We start from the raw sequence: 20,874 nt of genomic DNA, 5'->3' as shown, positions 1-20,874 counted from the left end.
CTTGAGAAATCTGTTAACTGAAGATATGATTTACGAAACGGTGGTGAATGGGCTTATTAGTAGTTATACTTTTCTTCTGTTTGTTAATGTAAATAAATTTGCTAACATCCAAACTGATAGTTCTTTCTGAACAAAATTTCTTTATACTAGTATTCAGATGAACGATGGTCGGAAAGTATACCGGTATATCTTTTTGTCCAGCTCTAAATATGCCTTTTTATAGTAAACATTTTTTTTTTTAAATTCTGTCTTTAACACAAATTAAAGCAACCAGTGTATCTAATTCATTCTTTGGTAAAATTTCAAAGAAACTTAACATAAAAACTTAACATAAAAAGCATGGGAAAATCAGATGGTCTGTTGATTTAATCGATAGATTTAATTTAAAATTTTTGTATCATAACGAAATTCCCCTAAAGCAAAATTTCACTAGTTGAACCAGCACGAACAAAGGAAAAGCCTTTCAAAAGGTTTGTTTTTTTTTTAAAGAGAAAATTGAATCTCTAGAATTTTAGTGAAACTGACCATGCTTGCGAGAAAATGACTGATGCTCTAAAGATGGTAAATCACTGAATTTTGAAATTTTTTCTCTAACTCCAGTACTTGTATTTTGAAATGTATTTATAATGTTTTGTTGAAAAGTATTTATTTCTTTGAATAATTTGAACCTTTCATAATTTTTAATTTTTTAAAGTAAAGTATCATGAGGAATATAGATGAACTTGTAGAACCATTTTAACATGCCTTGAACTTTCAGTAGGAAGTAACGATCTATTACTTGCGTCAAAACAAGTTAAAAATGACGCGGTTTCAAATGAAATATGCACCGATTGCGTATTCTTAGCTCAAAAGCCAGACAAATCTTGTTGATTTCAAAGAGCCATGACTGAGTAGCTAGCAATGAAATAGACAGTCTTAAAACTAACCAAAGTCCAAGCTCTTGTTAAAATGGTTCTAATTGTTTTCTAAACGTAATAGTAACAATTTCAACATTGGTAGTCAATACAATGTGGATAAAACGATTAATCATAGTCTGATAAATAAAGAGTACCTCGATAAAAGCATGAAAACCAAACTATCAGGAATAAAAATGATTGCGGGTTATCGTCTAGAAGCCTCAAAATAACCACAAGAAAACACCTACGTAATGATATACATGTATAGTTTCCGTTTCACGAATGTTGTCTGGTTTCTGACCTTTTATTGTTATTATCTTCAACGTCTTCCCACTAATGTCTCCCGCCAAGATTCTTACAGAAATCGTAGACAAACCAAGTCGAATTTACGCTCAATCATGCTTTGTCGAACACCGAAAGTCACACAATCATTCAAAACACATTAATTTTCATGGTTTTTTTTTAATTCAAGCAATGCTTTATCTGAAGATATACTAGCAAGAGTCATTTTACGTCATTGTCCGGTGTAAAGGAAAGAACCCGACGGGAAGACAGCAGCATTGATACAGCGTGTCTCCAAACTTGTCACATCATGCAGCTTGCTTTTTAATTTTATCGAGACAAGTATTGATTTGTTATTTACATTGATTTCACTTGGGGTTTTTTCCTTCTCTTTTTCGGAAGAAAATATATTGTGATTCATAGTGAAACTAACAAGACTGAAATCAATACGATCCGGTTCTAACAAGTTTAAAAACAACTTATCCGCATAGGAATATACGAATTCATTTAATTGCTTTCAGTGCAATGGCTTTTACTTTGACATCAAAGATTTCGTAATTGACATTCGTTGAAACTAACATGAACGAAAACAAATTTCTCACGGAGATTCATTTTCTCCATTCGGAAGTATTGTACTCGGGATAAATTTCAACGTTATCATCCGGGTAATGTTCCTGTCGTTTGCAATGCAAAATTCTCGTAAAAACGTTCTATTTTTTGGTTGTTTTTATCAAAATATTAAGCTAAAAAGCAAAACCTTGGAACAGAGTATAATATGGATTTTTAAAATTGACAGTTTTGAATCGAAAGAAAGTTACAAATTATGTTATACGTCAAATGAGGCCCACGGGTCAAGACAATCGAAACACCTACATGTTACATGTTTTGATGATCCTGACATTTGCGGTGTTGTTTTCGTGCATAACTTGTTCCATAAAATCATTTCAAAAATATTTCATGGAGACAACAAAATTAATTCTGTTAATTATAATTATGGGATTACTATTAACAGAATATTTATGATTGGTGTACAATTGTCTGTTTTTGTAGTTTATATGAAATTCACAGCTGGTGTGATAAAATTTAAGGAAAGTGTTGGCCATTAAATATGCCAGACTCGTTTTCCCACATAAGACGACTTGACTTTTTTAATTATACAACGTATTGATGTACATTAACAATAATTACTGACATTTACTTACTTTTTAGATCAATTTATTAATTTGTTAAGAGAAAAATTTCATATCATAATCAACAATAAAATGTTTTCTTTGATGATTCATGCAGGTTATGAAGGTAGCGATCATTGCAGAAGAAATAAACAAAAACCTGCTTAGCATATAGAACCCCGTGAGATTTGTATTCTCCGTATAATACTGCATTGATTTGCAATTGTCCTTCCTTTTTTCATCTGTTAACATGTGAATATGTATAAAACAAGTGGTCTTTTTTCTCGAAAAAGAACCTCTACAATACTTTATATACAGCAAAGATTATCTAGTTTTCCGATCCTTTACGTCTACTGATTGCGTGAACCCTAGGGTTCACGCAGAAAATATATATAAGCAAGGTGAAACCGGATGCGATTTGGAAAATTCAAAACGCGCATGTGCTAACCTGGTTCCTGTGATTATGGATAGGCCAGGGAACCAGGATAACGCATGCTTATCTGAATCGGGATCGAGATTACATGCCATGAACACATGTTAAAGTTCAAAGGCGCTAAGATTGTAAACGTGTCGGTAAACAGTACAGAGACAAAGTGTTCGTTTTAAATATTCAGCATGTGATATCAGCTGTCAGCATGATATGTTATGCCGGAACTACAACATGCTTCAAATATACGGACTAAATTGCGATGTTTTGTTGTTTTCCAAAAAAGCTTATCTTTACTTTCAGGCCAGGCTAGTGTACTTCAAAATAAAATTTTCACGCATCTAAAGCAAAACATGATTAAATAATATTTGACTGAATACATTAAGAAATTAAACTGTTACTGCATAGTTATCAAAGTATTGCGATGCTTAATGTGCGCGCAAATATTGAAATTCGCCGAATGCTGTACTGTACATGTATTCTTCACTAATATAATTCAGATTTATGTTAAGGTGTGGACCCTTTACCTTCTGAGGTAAAAAAAAAAGTCAGTGCTAAACGTGATACAACGTACAAATTGAAAGATTAAAGGCATTATCCGGCTAGCGCTATTATTATTATTATTTTTATTATTATTATTCATAACACATTTGCTATTAGATAATTCCCCTAAGAGTCATAAGAAACATGCATATGGTCCACCTATTGCAGTTTCCTTTAAAGGCCAGCAACTTGTATTGAAATAATTATTATGTTTGGGAAGAAAAGATGAGGGGATAGAGGAACTTCTTTCTGTAATCAATATGAATGATGTACTGGTGGATTTATCTTTGGTTGTCCCTTCCCCGTTCTCAAAGACGGTTTATCATATATATATGCACTTGTGTTTATAAATCATCATACCAACAACTAATTAAAAATCGACAATAGAATTGAAGTTTTGAAATTACACTTATTTTTCAAAGTCTGTTTATTTTCTTGATAATGAACGTTCCTTCATAATACACTTTGAAAATTATTTAACTTTAATTTAAGACGTCAACCATCCAAACAAGGTTCCAAAAATAGGCTGGGGAAGCTGATTTCCTTAGTTATTTTCTATTGCAGCTACTTCTTTCTTTCTACTTCGTCTGTTTTTATTTTTTTTTAATAAATGTGTTGTTTTTAAAGACAATTTTCAAAATAAAAATGAATTTCTATAGAATTATCGAAAACTTTTAAATTAGTCATTGTTTTTCACTCTTTAATTGTTAGATGACATTGTTTATTGAACTTCATTTTAAGTCTCATTTTATCGGATTTTAATTTAAACTCCATCTTTGTTTTTGTTTAAATTTCCTGTAACTTCAGTTTGGTTCAATATTATCAGATCACTGTTGTTAGCAGTTTATATATGTATATGAATTTTGGCGTGTAACTGTTGCATCTTTTTTTTTTCTTTTTTTTTTTTTTTTTTAGAATTTCTTATCATATTCTCCATTCCTCAAAATTCCATATTCAAACCAAATTCGTGGTTTCGATTCTTAAAACACAAACCACCATTTTTATATTTAAGCATATATTTTTTTCAATTTAAAGGTTTGTACAATTGTGGGTCTTATATTACTTTCTATTGAATTGGTTTTTATAATTCCATTTGTTTTAACACCTACATGTATAATTATGTATCTCTTCTGTAATTTGATTGGCTGCAAGCAAAAACCGGTAGGTACCAATGGATATTCTACAATTCTATAACAGAGGATGTCGTGTTAATGGTGATAATTAAGATTCTCAGTTCAGCTGTATAAAAAGACCTTTCACTCTTTCATTCATTAAGAATTTCCTGCTGTCTTTCCCTTTGCAATTCAATAAACGTGAGTAGTAAAACTGGTTTTTATCTAAACGCCATACATGTATCTTTATTTTTTAAAATGTCTTGAAAAATCTTAAACTGGCTATGCATGATAAATGAACGTCAATATTTTAGGCCATCGAGATGGATCCATCCAATAACAACGACGAGTTGTTATCCCTACTAGAGTACTTCAGCGATGCGCTGGGCAATTACAACTTTACTAAAAATGACATCCTAAATAAGTTTGCCAGGTACGACTTCGACGAACTTTCCCCTCCACGGGCAAAACAGAGAGATGGTGTGATTTTGTACGCTTCTCCTTTTGTATTTTTGTTTGGGGTAGCTGGGCATCTAATGTCACTGCTAATTTTGCCCTATTTTGCCAAAAAGGAGTCTACCTATGTATACCTTCTGTTCCTTTCGATATTTGATCTTCTTGTTCTTCATGTCGGCTTGCTCATCCGATGGCTGCAAGAGATACTCGCCGTTGATATTTTATCTCTAAATAACTACACCTGTAAGGTACTGACCTTCCTTGGGTTAGTCTTCAGCGACACCTCTGTCTGGTTGCTCGTTGTCGTCACGCTTGAAAGATTTGTTCTGCTCTACCACCCATTTCGCGCAAAGCTCATATGCACGGTTCGTCGGTCCCTCATTATCATTCTGTTTATGTTCGTCGCCATGGCAGTGTTAAATGGTCATGTATTTTGGACTCTCGAAATCATCACCGACAATGTGACCCAATCACAAAACTGTGATTCAGCCGCGAATAGCAATGCCTTGATTTATCAAATATGGCCTCTGATGGATTCTTTGATTTACTTTATTTTGCCTTTCCTTTGTACTTGCGTCTTTAACTACAAAATTATTCGAAAAATCCGCCACATTAAAATCAGAAATCGCATTTGTAATTCCCGTCGGTTTCCAAGAGTAAGAAGGGAACAGAAAAGGCCAAAAGTTGAAAGGAAGCTGACCATAACGATGGTCATTTTATCCTTGGCCTTCATCATGACCACCCTTCCAATGTTGATCTACCTGTGTGTGACAGCGGTGATGAATTCTCTCCACAAACAGCCGATATTTAGCCGCGAGAGATATCAATACTTCCGGTCTTTTGCCGAGTTGATGATGTATACTAACCATGCTGTCAACTTTTACCTTTACATCGCAAACTCGAGGCGACTCAGATTGTGGTTTCAGAAGCGAATCTGCCAACAGAAAGCGGAACAGCTTGTTATAGGCAATGAAGTTCTTGAAAAGCAAGAGTATTCATCCAGATTTTCGTAGACAATAATCAAGATTCCCGTGATTATCTGTGATAAGAATGTGTCTATGGACATTGAACATATTGTTTACTATTACTTTAAACATAATATATTATAAAATATTCGTAGACAATATCAAGATTTCCATGATTATCTGTGATAAGAATTGAACAGTTGGACATTGAACATATTTTTTACTATTACTTTAAACATAATATATGGTATCTTAAACGATTAACATATTTAGTTGATGTGTATTATAGCTGTTTTGATAAGAAAATTAAGATTTTATATACATGATATGTTTAGTTCTGTACAAAATAAATTACAAATATTTTCAATAAATTTAACATGCATTTCTTGAGATTTCTGTCATCCTTGTTTGTCTCAAAAGATATCGATAACAGTGATCAAAAAATGGTCAGAATCAAAAATGAAATAAATTAGCGACTGTTATTCAAAAACAGTGAACAGTACATACAACCTGCATAGATTTTTATCAAGAGAACGATTAAAATTAAAATTCAAAAATCATAACAAAAAAAAAACTATGAATACGATGATCAAATTGAGGGATATGTTCTGTTTTAGATTCGCAGCGAGAATATTCATCATCGTGCAACAGGTTCAAATTACATGTTTTTGTTTGAGAATTTGGTCTTAACCATGAAGGTACCAAGAGGTTATTAAGTTATCATAACTCCAGAGCAACCGAAGAACAATTTTTGATGAGGGAGGAAAAGTTGCAGCTTACTGTATCATATCTTTATCATTACTCTATTCAATTCATTATCATCCAATGAAAAAGTTGGTTACATAAGTTGAAAGTCCTTTGCCCTCTCCTTATTTGCAAAAAAATTTACCCAGCGACATGGTGACGCATAAACCCATTACCGTTTTCTTGTATTTTATAAATATAGCTTTTTAAAACGAATTCTTCAAATTTTATACTGGATGACTTCCCCCGCAAGCGTTGGAATGATCACTTTCTTCATAAATGTAAACAATGCTTAAATAAATATATGCTGGGCCATATTGTTTGTTCATCTAATATATACTGTGTCTGAATTTTTTCTTATACTCTGTCCCGAGTTTTTGCTTCCACCACTTTTTGCTTGATATTTCAATAATAGTAAATACCTTTGTGCTCAAACTACGTTCATCCACTAATATAAAAAATGTCCAGATTATCTGTTTTGAAACGCCCCCTCTACCGCTTTAGGTTTCAATACACATTCCGAAATTGAAAGACTACGGAGATTTTGCATTGCAACAGCCATTAATAAGCCCGGATGATAACGTTAAAAAATTGCGCGATGTATTCCGAGTGTATTCCGAATGAAGAAAAGATGTAAACATTCCCCATTATAAATCTCCGTAAGGAATCTGTTTTCGTTCCTGTGAATTTTTCTGAGAGGAAAGGGATAATTGTTCAATGAAAATATCTTGGATATATTCCCTTTTAACGATTTCAACTGTATTTCTTTCACAGGTATGTGTAATTTTATTAAAAATCTTCAAAAAGCGATGGAAGCAATAACTTGAGACAGACTATAATTGCTATTTCTTCGCAACTTATTTTTAAAATTGAAATAAAAAAAACTGAATGACTTTATATTTAAAGGAGCGGGCAGGAATGAAAAATCTAAACTGAAACGGATGATTTATATGTGTTCATGATCTACTAATATTCTCTTTGTTGCAACTGCTGGAAAATAATAAAAACAGTAATCGACTGGGTATTTAGTGCGTTTAATCTCGAAATGTTGTTATTTAAGTCAAAGTTCACTATAATTGTTATCACTGTCCCAAATAGGAATTTCAGATTTAAAAAAACAACAACTGGGGAGGGGGTCATCCCCCATTTAACTTCCATGTTTAATGCATACATCATTAATTCATTTATGCATGTAGACGTAGCACACAATTTGTTCATTGTTCACATGTTAATGTACAATGTTTACATCCAATATGTCGTTTCAAAAAGGCTCAGTCTAGTATTTCCTTATTTTACTTGCACATTTTAACCAAAGTTGTTAATTTTTTTTTTGGTTTATTGGCAAAATTCATTAGTATTATATATTATATGAAAATATAAAATTCTGAAAAGAAATTAGTGTTCAAAAGTAAACAAAACCAATTTCGCAAATAAGCGCAAAATTTTCGCGAAATAACTCAAAATTTTCGCGAATAAACGCGTTTACGTTACTTTCGCAACATAGTCAGCAACGGGTAACACAACGAATTGTTACATGCGCGTAAATTATGCGCGTACGGTTCGCCGTAGAATTCACGTCATTTCAAAAGCAGTAAAATTTTGTCTAAAATGAAGACATTCAGAATAATAAAATAAACAGTGCCTGTTTGGGAGGGTAACAGTTGAAATTGACACCCCTCGAAAACCATTGTCAACCGACGCGAGCCTGCTTGGGAGGGTAACAGTTGAAATTGACACCCCGAGAAAACCATTGTCAACCGATGCTCCTCCTGCTAAATCATCAGCGATTATTTAGAGACGAATTGATACATTCATATCAAAACTGAGTTATATCAAGCGAAGATATAGTCGAACAAATTGAGAAACATGATATTTCATTGGACGATCTATCTTTAGTCCAATGTAGAGAAAATTAAATGTAATATTGACCTCCTACATGTAGGTCACGTGCAGGTGAATAGAACGTTCTGTTTTTTGTTCTATGAGCCAGTCAGAGAGCTATGAATAAATCGATCATATTCTAATCATTGTGATGTCATAAAAAAGTTCACTTGGAATTGAACGTTTTCACTATCCCATAGGTTCATTTAAAGAAGCATATTTGCACATGTACATGTAAGGAGATGGTTGGATAAGCCTAAGGCGCGTGAAATGCCTGTGTAGAACGGACAAGAAACTGAAAAATTAAACTATTAACAAATTTGATATTTTAAAAAATATATCACTTTAAACCATGTACATTTGACGAATATCGATTTGTAACTCTTAAATATCTTCAGTACTAAAACGTGCTTATGCATGCGGATCGAAACCACCAAATACTAATTGTGCCATTTTTTAGAACTTCGATGCCTTTTCTTTTATAGATTGGGTCTGTGGTCCATATTTTTGTTAAATTCCAAATAAAGTGAAATGGAAAACAATCCAAATTTAATCAACAAAAACACAGAGATGACCCACGTACAAAATGTACTGTACATTAAAAATGTCCTTTTGTATTCCAACAACTGAACGTTTTAGAAAAATAATTCAAGTCCGTGATTTCTTGACCAAAGTCGCAGTACTATGACTCATTGGTTAGAGAACTAGACATTAGGTAACCTTAAAAAGAACTAGGCTTTTTAGATAGTGGGTTCGATACCACCCAAACTTAAGGGAATATTTTTTTTATCTTATCGTTTGTTGATGTATTCAAATCTGAAGATAGTAAGAAATTGTGCTTTTGCAAATTCGTACAAAAACACTATCAAATAGATTTGATTGAGAGAAAAAAAAATTGAAATTGTATTTTATGACTAAACCAAATGGGCATTTTGTTTATCTTATTCACCCATCTTCTTCATGGGTGTTTGTTAATTTAAGTTGACAGACGATAACACAAACCGAGAAATGTTTTTCACGTTTTGAATTAACAAATACTTAAAACTTGATAATCGGAACACCAAACCATTAAATTCAACCAATTATCACTCGACTGTTTCTTTGACGTGACCATTAGTAAAATGAAATTGCCATTGATGTGGCACATATTTCATTGTACATGATAAAAGGATTCGAATACTTAATTGGAACAAACCTGACATCAAAACTACTCCTAGATTTGTACTCTCGTTGAAAATCACGGTAACAACCTGGTTAACAATGAATCATCATTCATACAAGAACAAGTACTAAAATATAAGTTAACAAGGTTAATAAATTATGCCGGATTAATATTAATATAGACGTTGATTTAAAACATTATTTGATATCAATATTTTTTATATTGCAATAATTTGCATTATGTAAAAGTTGTGTACGAGTGTCATAAACTCGATGGGGCTGAATACAATTTATTATTTAAAAGAACAAAATCAAGATTAAACAAATTTATATAAATAATTGCTTAATGGACCCTTATCAAATCCAATAAAGCCCGAAGGGCTTTAAAAAATTTATTTTAAAATTATCATCATTGATGAAATAAAAGATTTTGCGTCAAGGAAAATAACTCCAGCAAAATTAAGGTCAGTTTGTAGAACGGCGAACATTGCATGGACCGACAGACGAGAAAGAGAATGACTAAGCGATAACACTATCAATGTTTACCTTCACGCATTTACGGAGGAGTTTTCAGAAGAAAATACATGTACCACAAAATACTGCGCGTTTATTCTCTGAAATAAAAGTCATGTCGGAAAAAGCTTTAGGCAGAGGTAAGTCTATAATATGAATTCAAAGAGCGATAACTAATGATTATTTTTTTAAAGAAATCAATGTACTGAAAGTACTGAAATGTATTACAAATCAAGTTTTAAAATACGTAACGTTAAATTCTATTTAAAATGACAAAGTTTTATTAATGCTAATTTCCTGAATACATAATTATACATGTAGGATGATGAATTATTTCTTTTCTTGTCGTTAATTTCATGCCTTTTTAACCAACAATAGCGGTACCGACTGGAGTTTTATATTATAAATCTAAGAAAAATTCAACAACAAAAAACTTTTATTAGGTATTTCTTAAGCTCCAGATTTGCTTTGAAAGTCTGCATCCATGTGAAGAACAGTTATTTTAATAAAATCAAACATACTATAGCCTAGTATTTATCGCTATGTGATTACTTAAAAAATGAATTTCCTTTTAAAATATGTATTCATTAACAAAATCATCATCGAATGAATTCATATTTTCATTTTGTAGGATCTCAATGCCCACCGCTAGCTCCGGGGACTCTTCGTTTGTACAGCATGAGGTTTTGTCCATACGCACAGCGAACACGACTGGCGCTTTTGCACAAAAATATTGAGTAAGAATTCTGTAGTTCACAATTTCAATTTTGACAAATCAAATTTGTTTATGTTAATTTTAATATTATAATCAAATTTTGCTCATGGTATATACAGATTTTTAGCTTGCACATAATTATATAGTAACATGGAAAGAACGTATGCAAATTTTTTACTTTTATTCACGACAACTTTATTTCGCGATTAACTTCCGGTAAACTGGTTCGCGACGACTAATGTTCGCGATCAAGCCTTATCCAGACCCATGTTGTTATAGCAACCATACGACAAGGACTAATGCTCTCGCTAACATCGCAAAAATTTATCGCGCGCGGAAAAAAGTTGGTTTTCAGTACATGTATTAAAACTGAAAAGAAAGGGAAACGCAATTAGGAATATTCATTGCAATGCCCCTTTAAATACACATTATGCAGATTCAATGACCAATAGTCTAATATCAAATGTATTGATACTGTTTAAACACTGATTGTATATCTTCATTTTGTATTTATTCAATATTTTACAGATTTGAGACAGTCAACATTAACTTGAAACAGAAACCGGACTGGTTTCGGGCGCGCAACCCGATCGGCTTGGTTCCTGTTTTAGAATTTGACGACAAGATTGTGTACGAGTCAAACGTTTGTAACGAGTACCTAGATAACATATACCCCACCCCTAAACTTATCCCGACAGACTTCTACCGGGCAAGTCGAGATAAGATGTTATGGGAGACTTTTGGAAAGGTAAATATTTACAACAGCTTATAAATATGATATTTTTCTCATCCCCATATCAAATATAAAGCTAATGAGTTTAATATTGTAGGTGATCTCTCTCTCTCTCTCTCTCTCTCTCTCTCTCTTTCTCTCTCTCTCTCTCTCTCTCTCTCTCTCTCTCATATTTTCATGATGATATGCGACTTACTTGATACTTGATCAACAGGTTACCGAGTTGTTTTACGAGATACCTAAATCAGTAGCCGATGGATCATTAGATAAGTGTATCCGTCGGTATGAACGACAACTGAGGCGCTACGAATCTGAGCTCTCCAACAGAGGAGAATACTTCGGAGGTAATGAATTATTAAACAATAAAAAATTGGTACACAATGTAATATAAATTTCTGCATGTTTAATTTTTGAATGCTCAATAATTTAGTGCATCCCACGGGAGAGCGATTAGCAAAATAGAATATGGAATAAGAAAAGATCCTCGAGAAATAATTTTTCAAACATACAAATTAAAAGTGTTAGTGGTTGTTGAACCACACTTATATTATTTACACAGATGTACATAGACTTAATCGTTTATTGTTATTGAAAAAAGAAAACAACCAAGTATCTCCTGTCAGTTTAAATTTCATCCAGCATTATCATTATTTGTTCGATAGGCAGTTCCCCTTGTATGGTCGATTTTATGATCTGGCCATGGTTTGAGAGAATCCCGGTGTTGACCATTATAGCCCCAGAAGCTGAAATCGATCCAAACAAATTCCCACACCTAAAATCTTGGATGAAATTGATGATGGAACTTCCGGCGGTGCGAGAAACTTATGAAGAGCCCACGTCGCACGTCCATTTCTTCTCGTCACTTAGAGCGGGAAACCCGGACTATGATTATGGTTTAAAATAGAAAATTATGATATGTACTCAAAACACATTAAAGTTTCCAATGCACATTGTACAAAGAAACGTCATATGCAAGCTTTCTAGATATGTTGTTACTTCTATATTTATCGATTCATGAACATGGTGATTTTTTTTATATTTATGTCAATAAATAATCTCAAATATAGATCTAATATTTCGATTGTATTTTGAGATTACGATTATTTATCGTTGTTTTTCTATTTAATCTGAGGAACATGTTGCATATCTGATCAAAAATTTATTTACCCTTTAATTAAAGTGATATAGTGACTCAAGAATGTCATTTTATTTTTTGATTGTGACAAACGAAAAAAAAAACCCACCCAGAAATTTGATTATATAGGAGGGTTCATGCATTCTTAGTCATCATTTGTCAGCTTACACTTTCCCGGTCTAACGTGTGTAAACAAATCGAGTCGTTTTAAGACGTTGTTTTGAGTGTTTTGTGATTGCGTTCGCAAACGGAAAATAGTTACAATTGGACTGACGCATTGAGAAAAGATTTATACTGGAAATTAAGACAACTTTTCTTCATTTTTAAGTCACTGGGAAAACCTCGCTTATTTCATGTCTGCAATGCAAAATCACCGTAGCCATTTAATAAATTTCAGCCATGTAATTAAACCTGACAAGCTTAGAGGGTCCAAGGATAATTCATCGTTTGAACGCTGTGATATTGATGAAAATCAAATAGAACCGTTTTAACAAGAGCTTGGACTTTTGGTGGGGTGTTTTTATCTAGTTTGTTCATCAAAACAAGCTGTCAATCATTGACCTCCTTTCTTCCAATTCGCTGAGAGAACCTCATTAATATTCATACACTTTCAAAACCGTTTCTCTGCTGTGTGAAACTGACGCTGTTTAAGCGAAATATACATCCCTGGTTTAAGTCAGACGAGTGTCATTGCGTTCAATGTATGCATATCTATTAGCCAATGGCTGGACAGTTAACCATTAGCAGACCCCACCTTCATCAAATCGGAGTTTATCAACTTCTGCCCAAAGTCCAAGGTCTTGTTTAAATGGTTCTGATTTAAGAAAAGTGCTGCATAACTATCTTGGGACAGAGTATATGTTTGACCTCTTTGATTTGGGTTGTATGCAGTTTCTTTTCTGTTGTGTTCTTTTTTACCAATTTTAACCGAATCTATCCATTTATATTCAACTAATTCATGAACAACTACTGCCCTTTAAAAACATATGCGAGAAAAATAAGAAATATCGCAAAATGACACACAAAAAAAAACATCTTCTGTTGAACATTGTAGTTTTGACATGAACTGATCTTCGTACTCCGCGTGACCCAAATAATATAAACATTGACATCACGTCAATCGTCATCATCAGTTAGAGCGCCTGTGAGGGTATCCAACCATGCGAACTCATTGGGGAGATTGCAAGGTAATAACAAATTGTAAAGAGTTTTTATGTGGCATTATGTGGATCTTTCTTTTCGCAAAATTTCAACACATCGGATATATCTACAATTATTATGTCGACATACTATATACACGGTATGGGAACCAGTACTTCTCTTTATTACATGATGAACCTCGCAGAATTTAAACATTAGCAGTTTATTTTTGTTGATGTAGGGTAAATAATTATTTGTACAGAACAACAATATAGTGTTTCTTTGCTTCAGTTTATACTAGTATAGCTTTCTATACAAATACATTTCCAATTCCCAGTGTCTTTGTCTGTTATAACACTATGAATCAATTTTGTAACGTATAATCTAATACATTTCAATATTACATCATACATTTGCTGAAAAATATATGAATATATGTAATAAGGAATCATTCTTTGAAAATAATGAGATGATAGAATACAGTCGGGCGTGAGCAAATTTTCTATAAATCCTCTCGGACTTTGTTGGGTTTGATCACCCCTGGCCTTATTTGATCACCTCAAAATACTCAAAGAATGAATCCTAGAACTATTCCTTAAAATTGTATCTCAATTCAAAATTTGTGAAGAATAAAAATAAATAAAAGAAGAAAATGTAAAATTATGCACATACGTCGGTTCATAAAGCGATGGTATTACATGTAAGTTTGTTTTTTTCTGACGATGTGGCCGGATGCGTGAGCAGTCACATTGATTGACTATATTTTATATCAGTGTTGATGTTTTTACGGCCTCTCTGATATTGACTAAATAGGTTTGGGCCGACTATGGCCTTCCCATGTCTACCACCAGCAATGAGGCCTGCAAGTTATTCGACGCTTCACTAACACAGGTACAAATAACTTTACAGCAACAATGTCATATTTAACTGATAAAATGTTGTCTTAAACGTTGATTTACATGAGTACTGGAGAAGGTTACAGGCATTGCAGAAAATAACTTACCCTCTTAAAGTTATTTCATTCTTAAACAAACACCGTAAATACATGTAGTTATCAAAATAGTTCATACATTATCCAGTTAAAAGCCCTTATTGGTTTATAGGGAAAGAAATAACAATTGGTTTTCTCAAGTGCTAAGTATTTCTTATGATATATCAGGTTTAATTTAATTCTTGTCTCTATAATTGACCTTATTTTTATGAAGCATCCAAAGATTTTTGAAAGCTACTATTTAAATAAGGTATGATTTTTACAGTCATGTGGAATGTATAACGAGCCATCAGTGGGTGGAATTGAGAACAGCATGAAACAAATGCTGGCGAGTGATCCAGATTTTGGTAACGTATAATATGTAAGAAATTTGGTAGTTTAACATCTGTTCAAATTCTATTACAGCCACAGAGTAAAAAAAAGAAGTTTGAAATTACACTGTTCGATTAGCCTCTCTATAGTTTAGCGACGATGTTGATCAAAAATATCATTAAAATTGTTTTATCATATTTTTGTTTGTTTTACATTTATCACTAAAAAATGATTTTCTACGAATTTCGTCCTTGTTCTTTATTGTAAATATCAAGCGAGGTTATCTTTTGTCATCTTATTTGATTTAAACCGAGAACCTAGGATATTTGTATTATTGTTTATTTAAACTGAGAACCTAGGATATTTGTATTTTTGTTTGAAACACATTTGAAAATCAGTGCAGAAATAATTATGTATAATTTTTGTGCAATTATTTGTACAAATAAGAATGCCTGTTTAAAGCTGTAACTAAATTACATGTCTACATTGCATATTTAAATTAAAAAAATAAACAATTTGTTTTGATTTTAATTTAAGTCATGGGTCACGTGCTAAACAATAATTTGCAGCTGGGAGGATCGGAGAAACCACTTCACTTAAACCCAGAGTTACAGGCGAAAATCACCCATTTGAATTCATTGAAAGAAAAAGTGCAATCTATCACAGAAAGAGAAAGGAGACACATAGATGCAACTAATCTATTTGCTCAAGGGTAAAATATATTATTAATGATTTATTGATTGATTGATATATATGATATAGTCCCTTGTCTTGATTTCGATGAAGGGGGTAGATAAAAAATTTTCCTCCAAGAAATGTAGGACTGCCGAAATGTTTTTGGATTCAATAATCAGAATACCGATATTGATAGTGATGCTCGTGTAACTATCCAGGAGGCGATACGAAGCTATCCAGACCTGGGAGGATATCCTGATCGACTATCCCACAGACATGATGGCCGTGCGGCAGGCCTTTCTAGGAATGATTAACATGGGCCTAGCCCAGGAAAACAAGGACATCCTGACGAGGATATTGCCGTACTATGACGTCAATACACCTGGATACAGGTCAGTAGATATTAACTGTCATGTTGTAAATTTTGAATTTACTGGGTGGCAGTAAATACAAATTTTTCAACATGAAAATAATGTATTTACTGCCACCCGATAAATTAAAAATTTACAACATGACATAACAATGCCATGTACGCGTATACCCCAAACTATAATAGAGCATTAGTAAATTATATCGTCTTATTCTGAAAACAATTTAAAGCACAACACTTTCATGAAGCTTTTTTGACTTTGCATCGAATTCCCGAAAATGTTACATTATATAATATACATAAGCAGTTAATTTGTTTAATGACCATTTCAAATATATTTGTTTGCTATATATCCTTATATCACCAAAACCAACCCTAATCAAGCAATACTAACACACTCCACCTGCAACAACCCAAGCAGTTCATGATTTGAATTTAATTTCCGTTTAACAGCACAGTGTTGGGATGGCAAGCATTTTGTTTGGAAGAAAACAATCTCTACGATCTCGCAGAGAAGACAGCTAGAAAGGTAATTCAATCTAATGTCTAATATTTATTATTGAAATTTTCTTGAAAAATATTTTGTCTGAAAAATATATTAAAGTATTTATAAGAATTTGCCGCTTACGTGAATGGCGTGACGTGGAAATTATAGTCCAAAGGAAAAATCCTCAAAAAATCCAAAAAGCTACATGTGTGTTTCATATTTACATCAACCAAGAATATTCAAATGCTAAAGTGATACAAGTTTATGCTTGTAATCTTTTTATATGAAAGTTAGCGCTGTTCGATGGCCTGAATTTAAAGCTGTAACCAATGTCCATGGCATACAAATAGGATATATATATATATTAGGTTAAACCTTCAACTTTTTATCAAGAACAGTCTTACTACATGTATTGAAGTACCTGAGTGTATATCAAAATGATGAAATTCTTCATTACTTTTGAAAGATATTTTACAAATGGTTTTCGGATTATAATGGGTAATTGTTTAAATGACACACATTCTCCATTGTTTTAGAGTCTGGAATTGGAACGTTGTGAAACATACGCCTCTCACACGCTCGCGCACGTGTATCTGATGCAAGGCATGCACGACAAGGGGATCGAGTTTATGCTGTCCACAGAGAACGATTGGAATGTACGTTTTATTTTTCTGCAGTTACACTTGTCAGAAGTAAAAATAATCCCTCATACACATATTTTTTGTCTGCAACACAATTAACAATTGCAACAAGATTAACAATAAATACATGCTTCAAAACTCAAGTTTGTAATGTCAGTATCACAGGCGACGATTGTAAATTTCTGAATTGAAACTTACTGTTTAACTCCTTTTTTTCAGAAATGTGCATTTCTTGCGTGTCATAACTACTGGCATGTCGGACTATTTCACGCAGAAAAGGTACGAGCACCATGACAACTTCTCGGGTTTTCCGACAGACGGAAAACCTCAAATTTATACATTATACCGATGATATATTTAATTATTAAGGTTGTATGGGACACCTCTATATTGTGACGTACTTCCTATCGCAATAAACAATAAAATCAAGTATAATTTTATAATATTTTAAGTTTTATGATATAGAACTTAAGTAGAAAGGAGAGTTTATTAAAATACTGGCACTTAATATATCATCTATGTTATAGGAAATATTCAGTAATGTGTTATAATTATAAAAATTATCAAACAAAATTTGTAGTTTGTACCATTGCATTTTTTAAAGGGAGATTTTGATTCTGCATTGGAAATATTTGACACACAGGTAAGAATAATTCTCATAATTTTTTCTTTGATCCTATTGTACCCTCAGCCAAGAAATAGATTTATATTTACACCTAAAATGTGACATAAATGTGACGATGTATGAAAAAACACGATTATCAAATCTTAACATAGGTAGGAGTTAGAACACAAAAATCCAAGAGCGATTTCAATTTCACGGATGCGTCCCATTTGCTCTACAGACTAAGACTGGAAGGTATTTATAAAAAAAAAAAAATAGATCCTTTCTTTATGTTATACACTCCTGTATTAAACAAAGATTTTGAATATTAAACCAAGCCCCACCGCGTCAGATATACATAGTCTCATCTTTTGAATTGAATTCAGTGTATATAATATGGGGAAACTAACAGATTGAAAATTTTATTATTGGATGAATTGAATTAATTATACTATGCAGGAGTGAACGTTGGACAGAGGTGGTCAGTGCTGAATGAGACGAGCGATACCTACATGTTTCAGCATGGCATCATGTTCACCGAAGCCCATCTCTTTTTAAAAAACGCTTGTGGTGACGATAAGAGTGTAAGGGAAAAACAACTCCAGTCATTGAAAGAATACATAAAGTGGGTATTATTTCATAGCGTGTAGTTTTTAGTGTATTTTTATATCCAGAGTTTAAATCAAAAGAAATTAGTCATATCAAAACATTTTGGCCTTCTGTGGCCTTAGCTCTTTTTTAAATTACAATATTCATAATTTCGTTAAAGGTTTTTTTTTTTCATTTTTGGTGTGTAATAATAACAAAAAAAAAACCAGTTAAATATAATTTTGCAAAAAATTATTGTAAGCAAAGAAAAACAATGCCAAGTATTTTCAAATTTTGAAACTCATTATGTTCCACTAACCAAAAACGCAGGATTGTTTTCTTTGCTTTTGTGGCAGCATATTGATGTATCCTTACCTTTCGTGATGTAGGGATAGTGGAACATGGGACAACAAAAGTATTGCAAAAGAAGTAGGCATTCCATTGTGTGAAGGAATATTGGCCTTTGAGAATGGTGAATACCAACGAGCTGTAGAAATCCTGTATCCTCTACGTTACAACGTTATCAAAATAGGCGGAAGCAATGCCCAAGTAATTGATTAAGATTGAAAGTTTAAATTAAAGATTGCATATAAAAATTTATAAAATTTAATAACATTTTCTTTCACATAACAGAGAGATGTGTTCAACCAGATTCTGATAAACGCCACCTTGAAGTCAACTGATCCTAAACATCATAAATTAGGAAGGTAGGTCATAAAAAATTTAATTCTTGAAGACTTTTCAATAGAAACCATTTTTCTTAAAGTCAATGAAAGCCTCCAAATCTTGAACATTTGCTGAAACATAAAAGCTTGATTGTACATGCAGGATTGACTTTTATGGGATGGTCCTTTCAGTCGGCACGTGACCAAATCCAATAAATCCCTTGGGCTTTATCACATAAATTTGATCACGTACTGACTGTTACAGTAATGATAACTCCTAAAAATTCAAAGAATGTACATATTATTCTTTAATACTTATATTTACATTATTTGCCAATTATGAAACATACGATTAAAATTAGTGATTTTTTTACATTATTTCTATCAAGCACCACGCTTTTGTGCAAACAGAAACCATCATTTAAAATATACCGATCTTTCAAGTGATAAAAATTGTATATGATTATTACTGCGCATTGCAAACCAACTACTTGGTGCTGTTAAACACGCACATTTATGGCAATGTGCCAATGACGGAGTTATCACAGACAAAGACACTGTATAAATAAGTTAGACAGAAGCATAAACCAATGCAAATACAAATAAACGATGCCTAAACAATTTCTTTTTTAATTAACCAGCATTCGAAGATTATATTTATAAAAGGATTTTCTAATTTTCAGGATGCTACTAAGCGAACGCCAAGTTGCCAAGATGAGCGACAGCTGGACAGAGAGGATGATGGCTAAATTGTAGCTGAACACGGATGATAAATTTTACTTAAGATTAAAATATTGACTGCTATAAATACCAATGGAGTAACATTTGTTGAGACTGAGTACTTGTTACAGTAATGAATACTCAGTCTCAACAAATTCAAAAACTTATGACACGCATGATCAAAAGCTAGAGTACGAAATGAATTCCGGTGTACTACTTAATTTTGGTAAGAAATTAAAAAAAAACAAAACTTCAAATCAATCACAAATTGACTTAAAATGGTATTCATGACCATGAAAATACATGTTATTACATCTAAATAAGAATACGTTAACTTTACAGAAGTTTTGGCACATGCTAGATAATTCTCCCTAACCTTTTTTACACTCTTTTGATGTTTTTCTTTTTAATGAAAAAAAAATGTATCAAGCAATACATTCGCTGTTTAACATATTTGTTTGTGGTTTGTTCGTCAACACAATGCTTTAATGAGACTTAAAACACACTAAAACATTTTTCACAAACCCAATAATCATAAAAACCGATATATGTCCTCTGACTGATTTTACGTGAATTCAATTCTTTATCATTTTCTTTGTATTATTTGCAAGGTTTGTTTATGATTCATCATACATGTAATGTGACTGAATATACATGTACTAATAAAACATTAAAAGAAAAGTTACGTCTTATTTACGAAAGATGAATTTAACTGGTTTTATGTTTAACTATCTGTTTATTTCATAATCTTTAATATATATTTTTTTAAATATCTAAAATTATTCATACTTACAATGGAATAATTTTGTTTTTAGCCAGGCAAGCTTTATGAAAACCCATTATTTGTAAAGCTTTAACTGCAGACTTCTGCAGAACAATATTTTCTAAGAACCCAAATTTGATCTGAGACTCGCATTCTGACGATTGTTCGTATAAGAGCACATTTTGT

General features: G+C 32.5%; 3 protein-coding genes across 4 annotated transcripts; all 3 read left to right on the top strand.

Annotated features, from left to right (window-relative positions):
- Positions 1–4,749: 4,749 nt before the first annotated feature.
- On the top strand, positions 4,750–6,028 carry LOC128190674 (growth hormone secretagogue receptor type 1-like). Its single transcript, XM_052862803.1, has one exon. The coding sequence runs from the start codon at positions 4,753–4,755 to the stop codon at positions 5,896–5,898; it is 1,146 nt and encodes a 381-aa protein (XP_052718763.1). The 5' UTR covers positions 4,750–4,752; the 3' UTR covers positions 5,899–6,028.
- A 4,069-nt stretch (positions 6,029–10,097) lies between these two features.
- On the top strand, positions 10,098–12,702 carry LOC128188969 (glutathione S-transferase omega-1-like). The gene is made up of 5 exons (XM_052860317.1): positions 10,098–10,289; positions 10,781–10,886; positions 11,393–11,612; positions 11,812–11,941; positions 12,260–12,702. Exons 1-5 carry the CDS (start codon positions 10,175–10,177, stop codon positions 12,499–12,501), a joined length of 813 nt encoding a protein of 270 aa, XP_052716277.1. The 5' UTR covers positions 10,098–10,174; the 3' UTR covers positions 12,502–12,702.
- A 1,080-nt stretch (positions 12,703–13,782) lies between these two features.
- LOC128190618 (tetratricopeptide repeat protein 38-like) lies at positions 13,783–20,419 on the top strand. Of its 2 annotated transcripts, XM_052862737.1 has the most exons (15): positions 13,783–13,919; positions 14,686–14,763; positions 15,129–15,210; positions 15,713–15,887; positions 16,069–16,242; positions 16,674–16,749; positions 17,244–17,363; positions 17,568–17,627; positions 17,953–17,991; positions 18,126–18,207; positions 18,412–18,577; positions 18,930–19,089; positions 19,174–19,247; positions 19,889–19,990; positions 20,025–20,419. In XM_052862737.1, exons 1-14 carry the CDS (start codon positions 13,893–13,895, stop codon positions 19,959–19,961), a joined length of 1,386 nt encoding a protein of 461 aa, XP_052718697.1. In that variant the 5' UTR covers positions 13,783–13,892; the 3' UTR covers positions 19,962–19,990; positions 20,025–20,419. The 2 variants fall into 2 exon arrangements, with proteins under 2 accessions (XP_052718697.1, XP_052718696.1); XM_052862736.1 differs by having other exon boundaries at positions 19,889–20,419.
- The last annotated feature ends 455 nt before the right edge of the window (positions 20,420–20,874 follow it).

The sequence above is a fragment of the Crassostrea angulata genome, chromosome 6 (assembly GCF_025612915.1).
Source record: "Crassostrea angulata isolate pt1a10 chromosome 6, ASM2561291v2, whole genome shotgun sequence".
NCBI classification, from domain to species: Eukaryota; Metazoa; Mollusca; class Bivalvia; order Ostreida; family Ostreidae; genus Magallana; species Magallana angulata.
The sequence above is the reverse complement of the archived record's forward strand: the minus strand, read 5'-3'. Positions and strand labels throughout refer to the sequence as shown.

What these genes read in the sequence shown, in the direction of transcription:
- LOC128190674 (XM_052862803.1), top strand. Translation starts at nt 4,753, where the DNA reads ATGGATCCATCCAATAACAACGACGAGTTGTTATCCCTACTAGAGTAC.
- LOC128190618 (XM_052862737.1), top strand. Translation starts at nt 13,893, where the DNA reads ATGCGAACTCATTGGGGAGATTGCAAG. An exon ending in TCGACGCTTCACTAACACAG is followed by an intron (nt 14,764 to 15,128) that starts GTACAAATAACT and finishes TGATTTTTACAG; the next exon opens with TCATGTGGAATGTATAACGA. An exon ending in TCATTGAAAGAATACATAAA is followed by an intron (nt 18,578 to 18,929) that starts GTGGGTATTATT and finishes TTCGTGATGTAG; the next exon opens with GGATAGTGGAACATGGGACA.
- LOC128188969 (XM_052860317.1), top strand. Translation starts at nt 10,175, where the DNA reads ATGTTTACCTTCACGCATTTACGGAGGAGTTTTCAGAAGAAAATACAT. An exon ending in GGAAAAAGCTTTAGGCAGAG is followed by an intron (nt 10,290 to 10,780) that starts GTAAGTCTATAA and finishes TTCATTTTGTAG; the next exon opens with GATCTCAATGCCCACCGCTA. An exon ending in TATGGGAGACTTTTGGAAAG is followed by an intron (nt 11,613 to 11,811) that starts GTAAATATTTAC and finishes CTTGATCAACAG; the next exon opens with GTTACCGAGTTGTTTTACGA.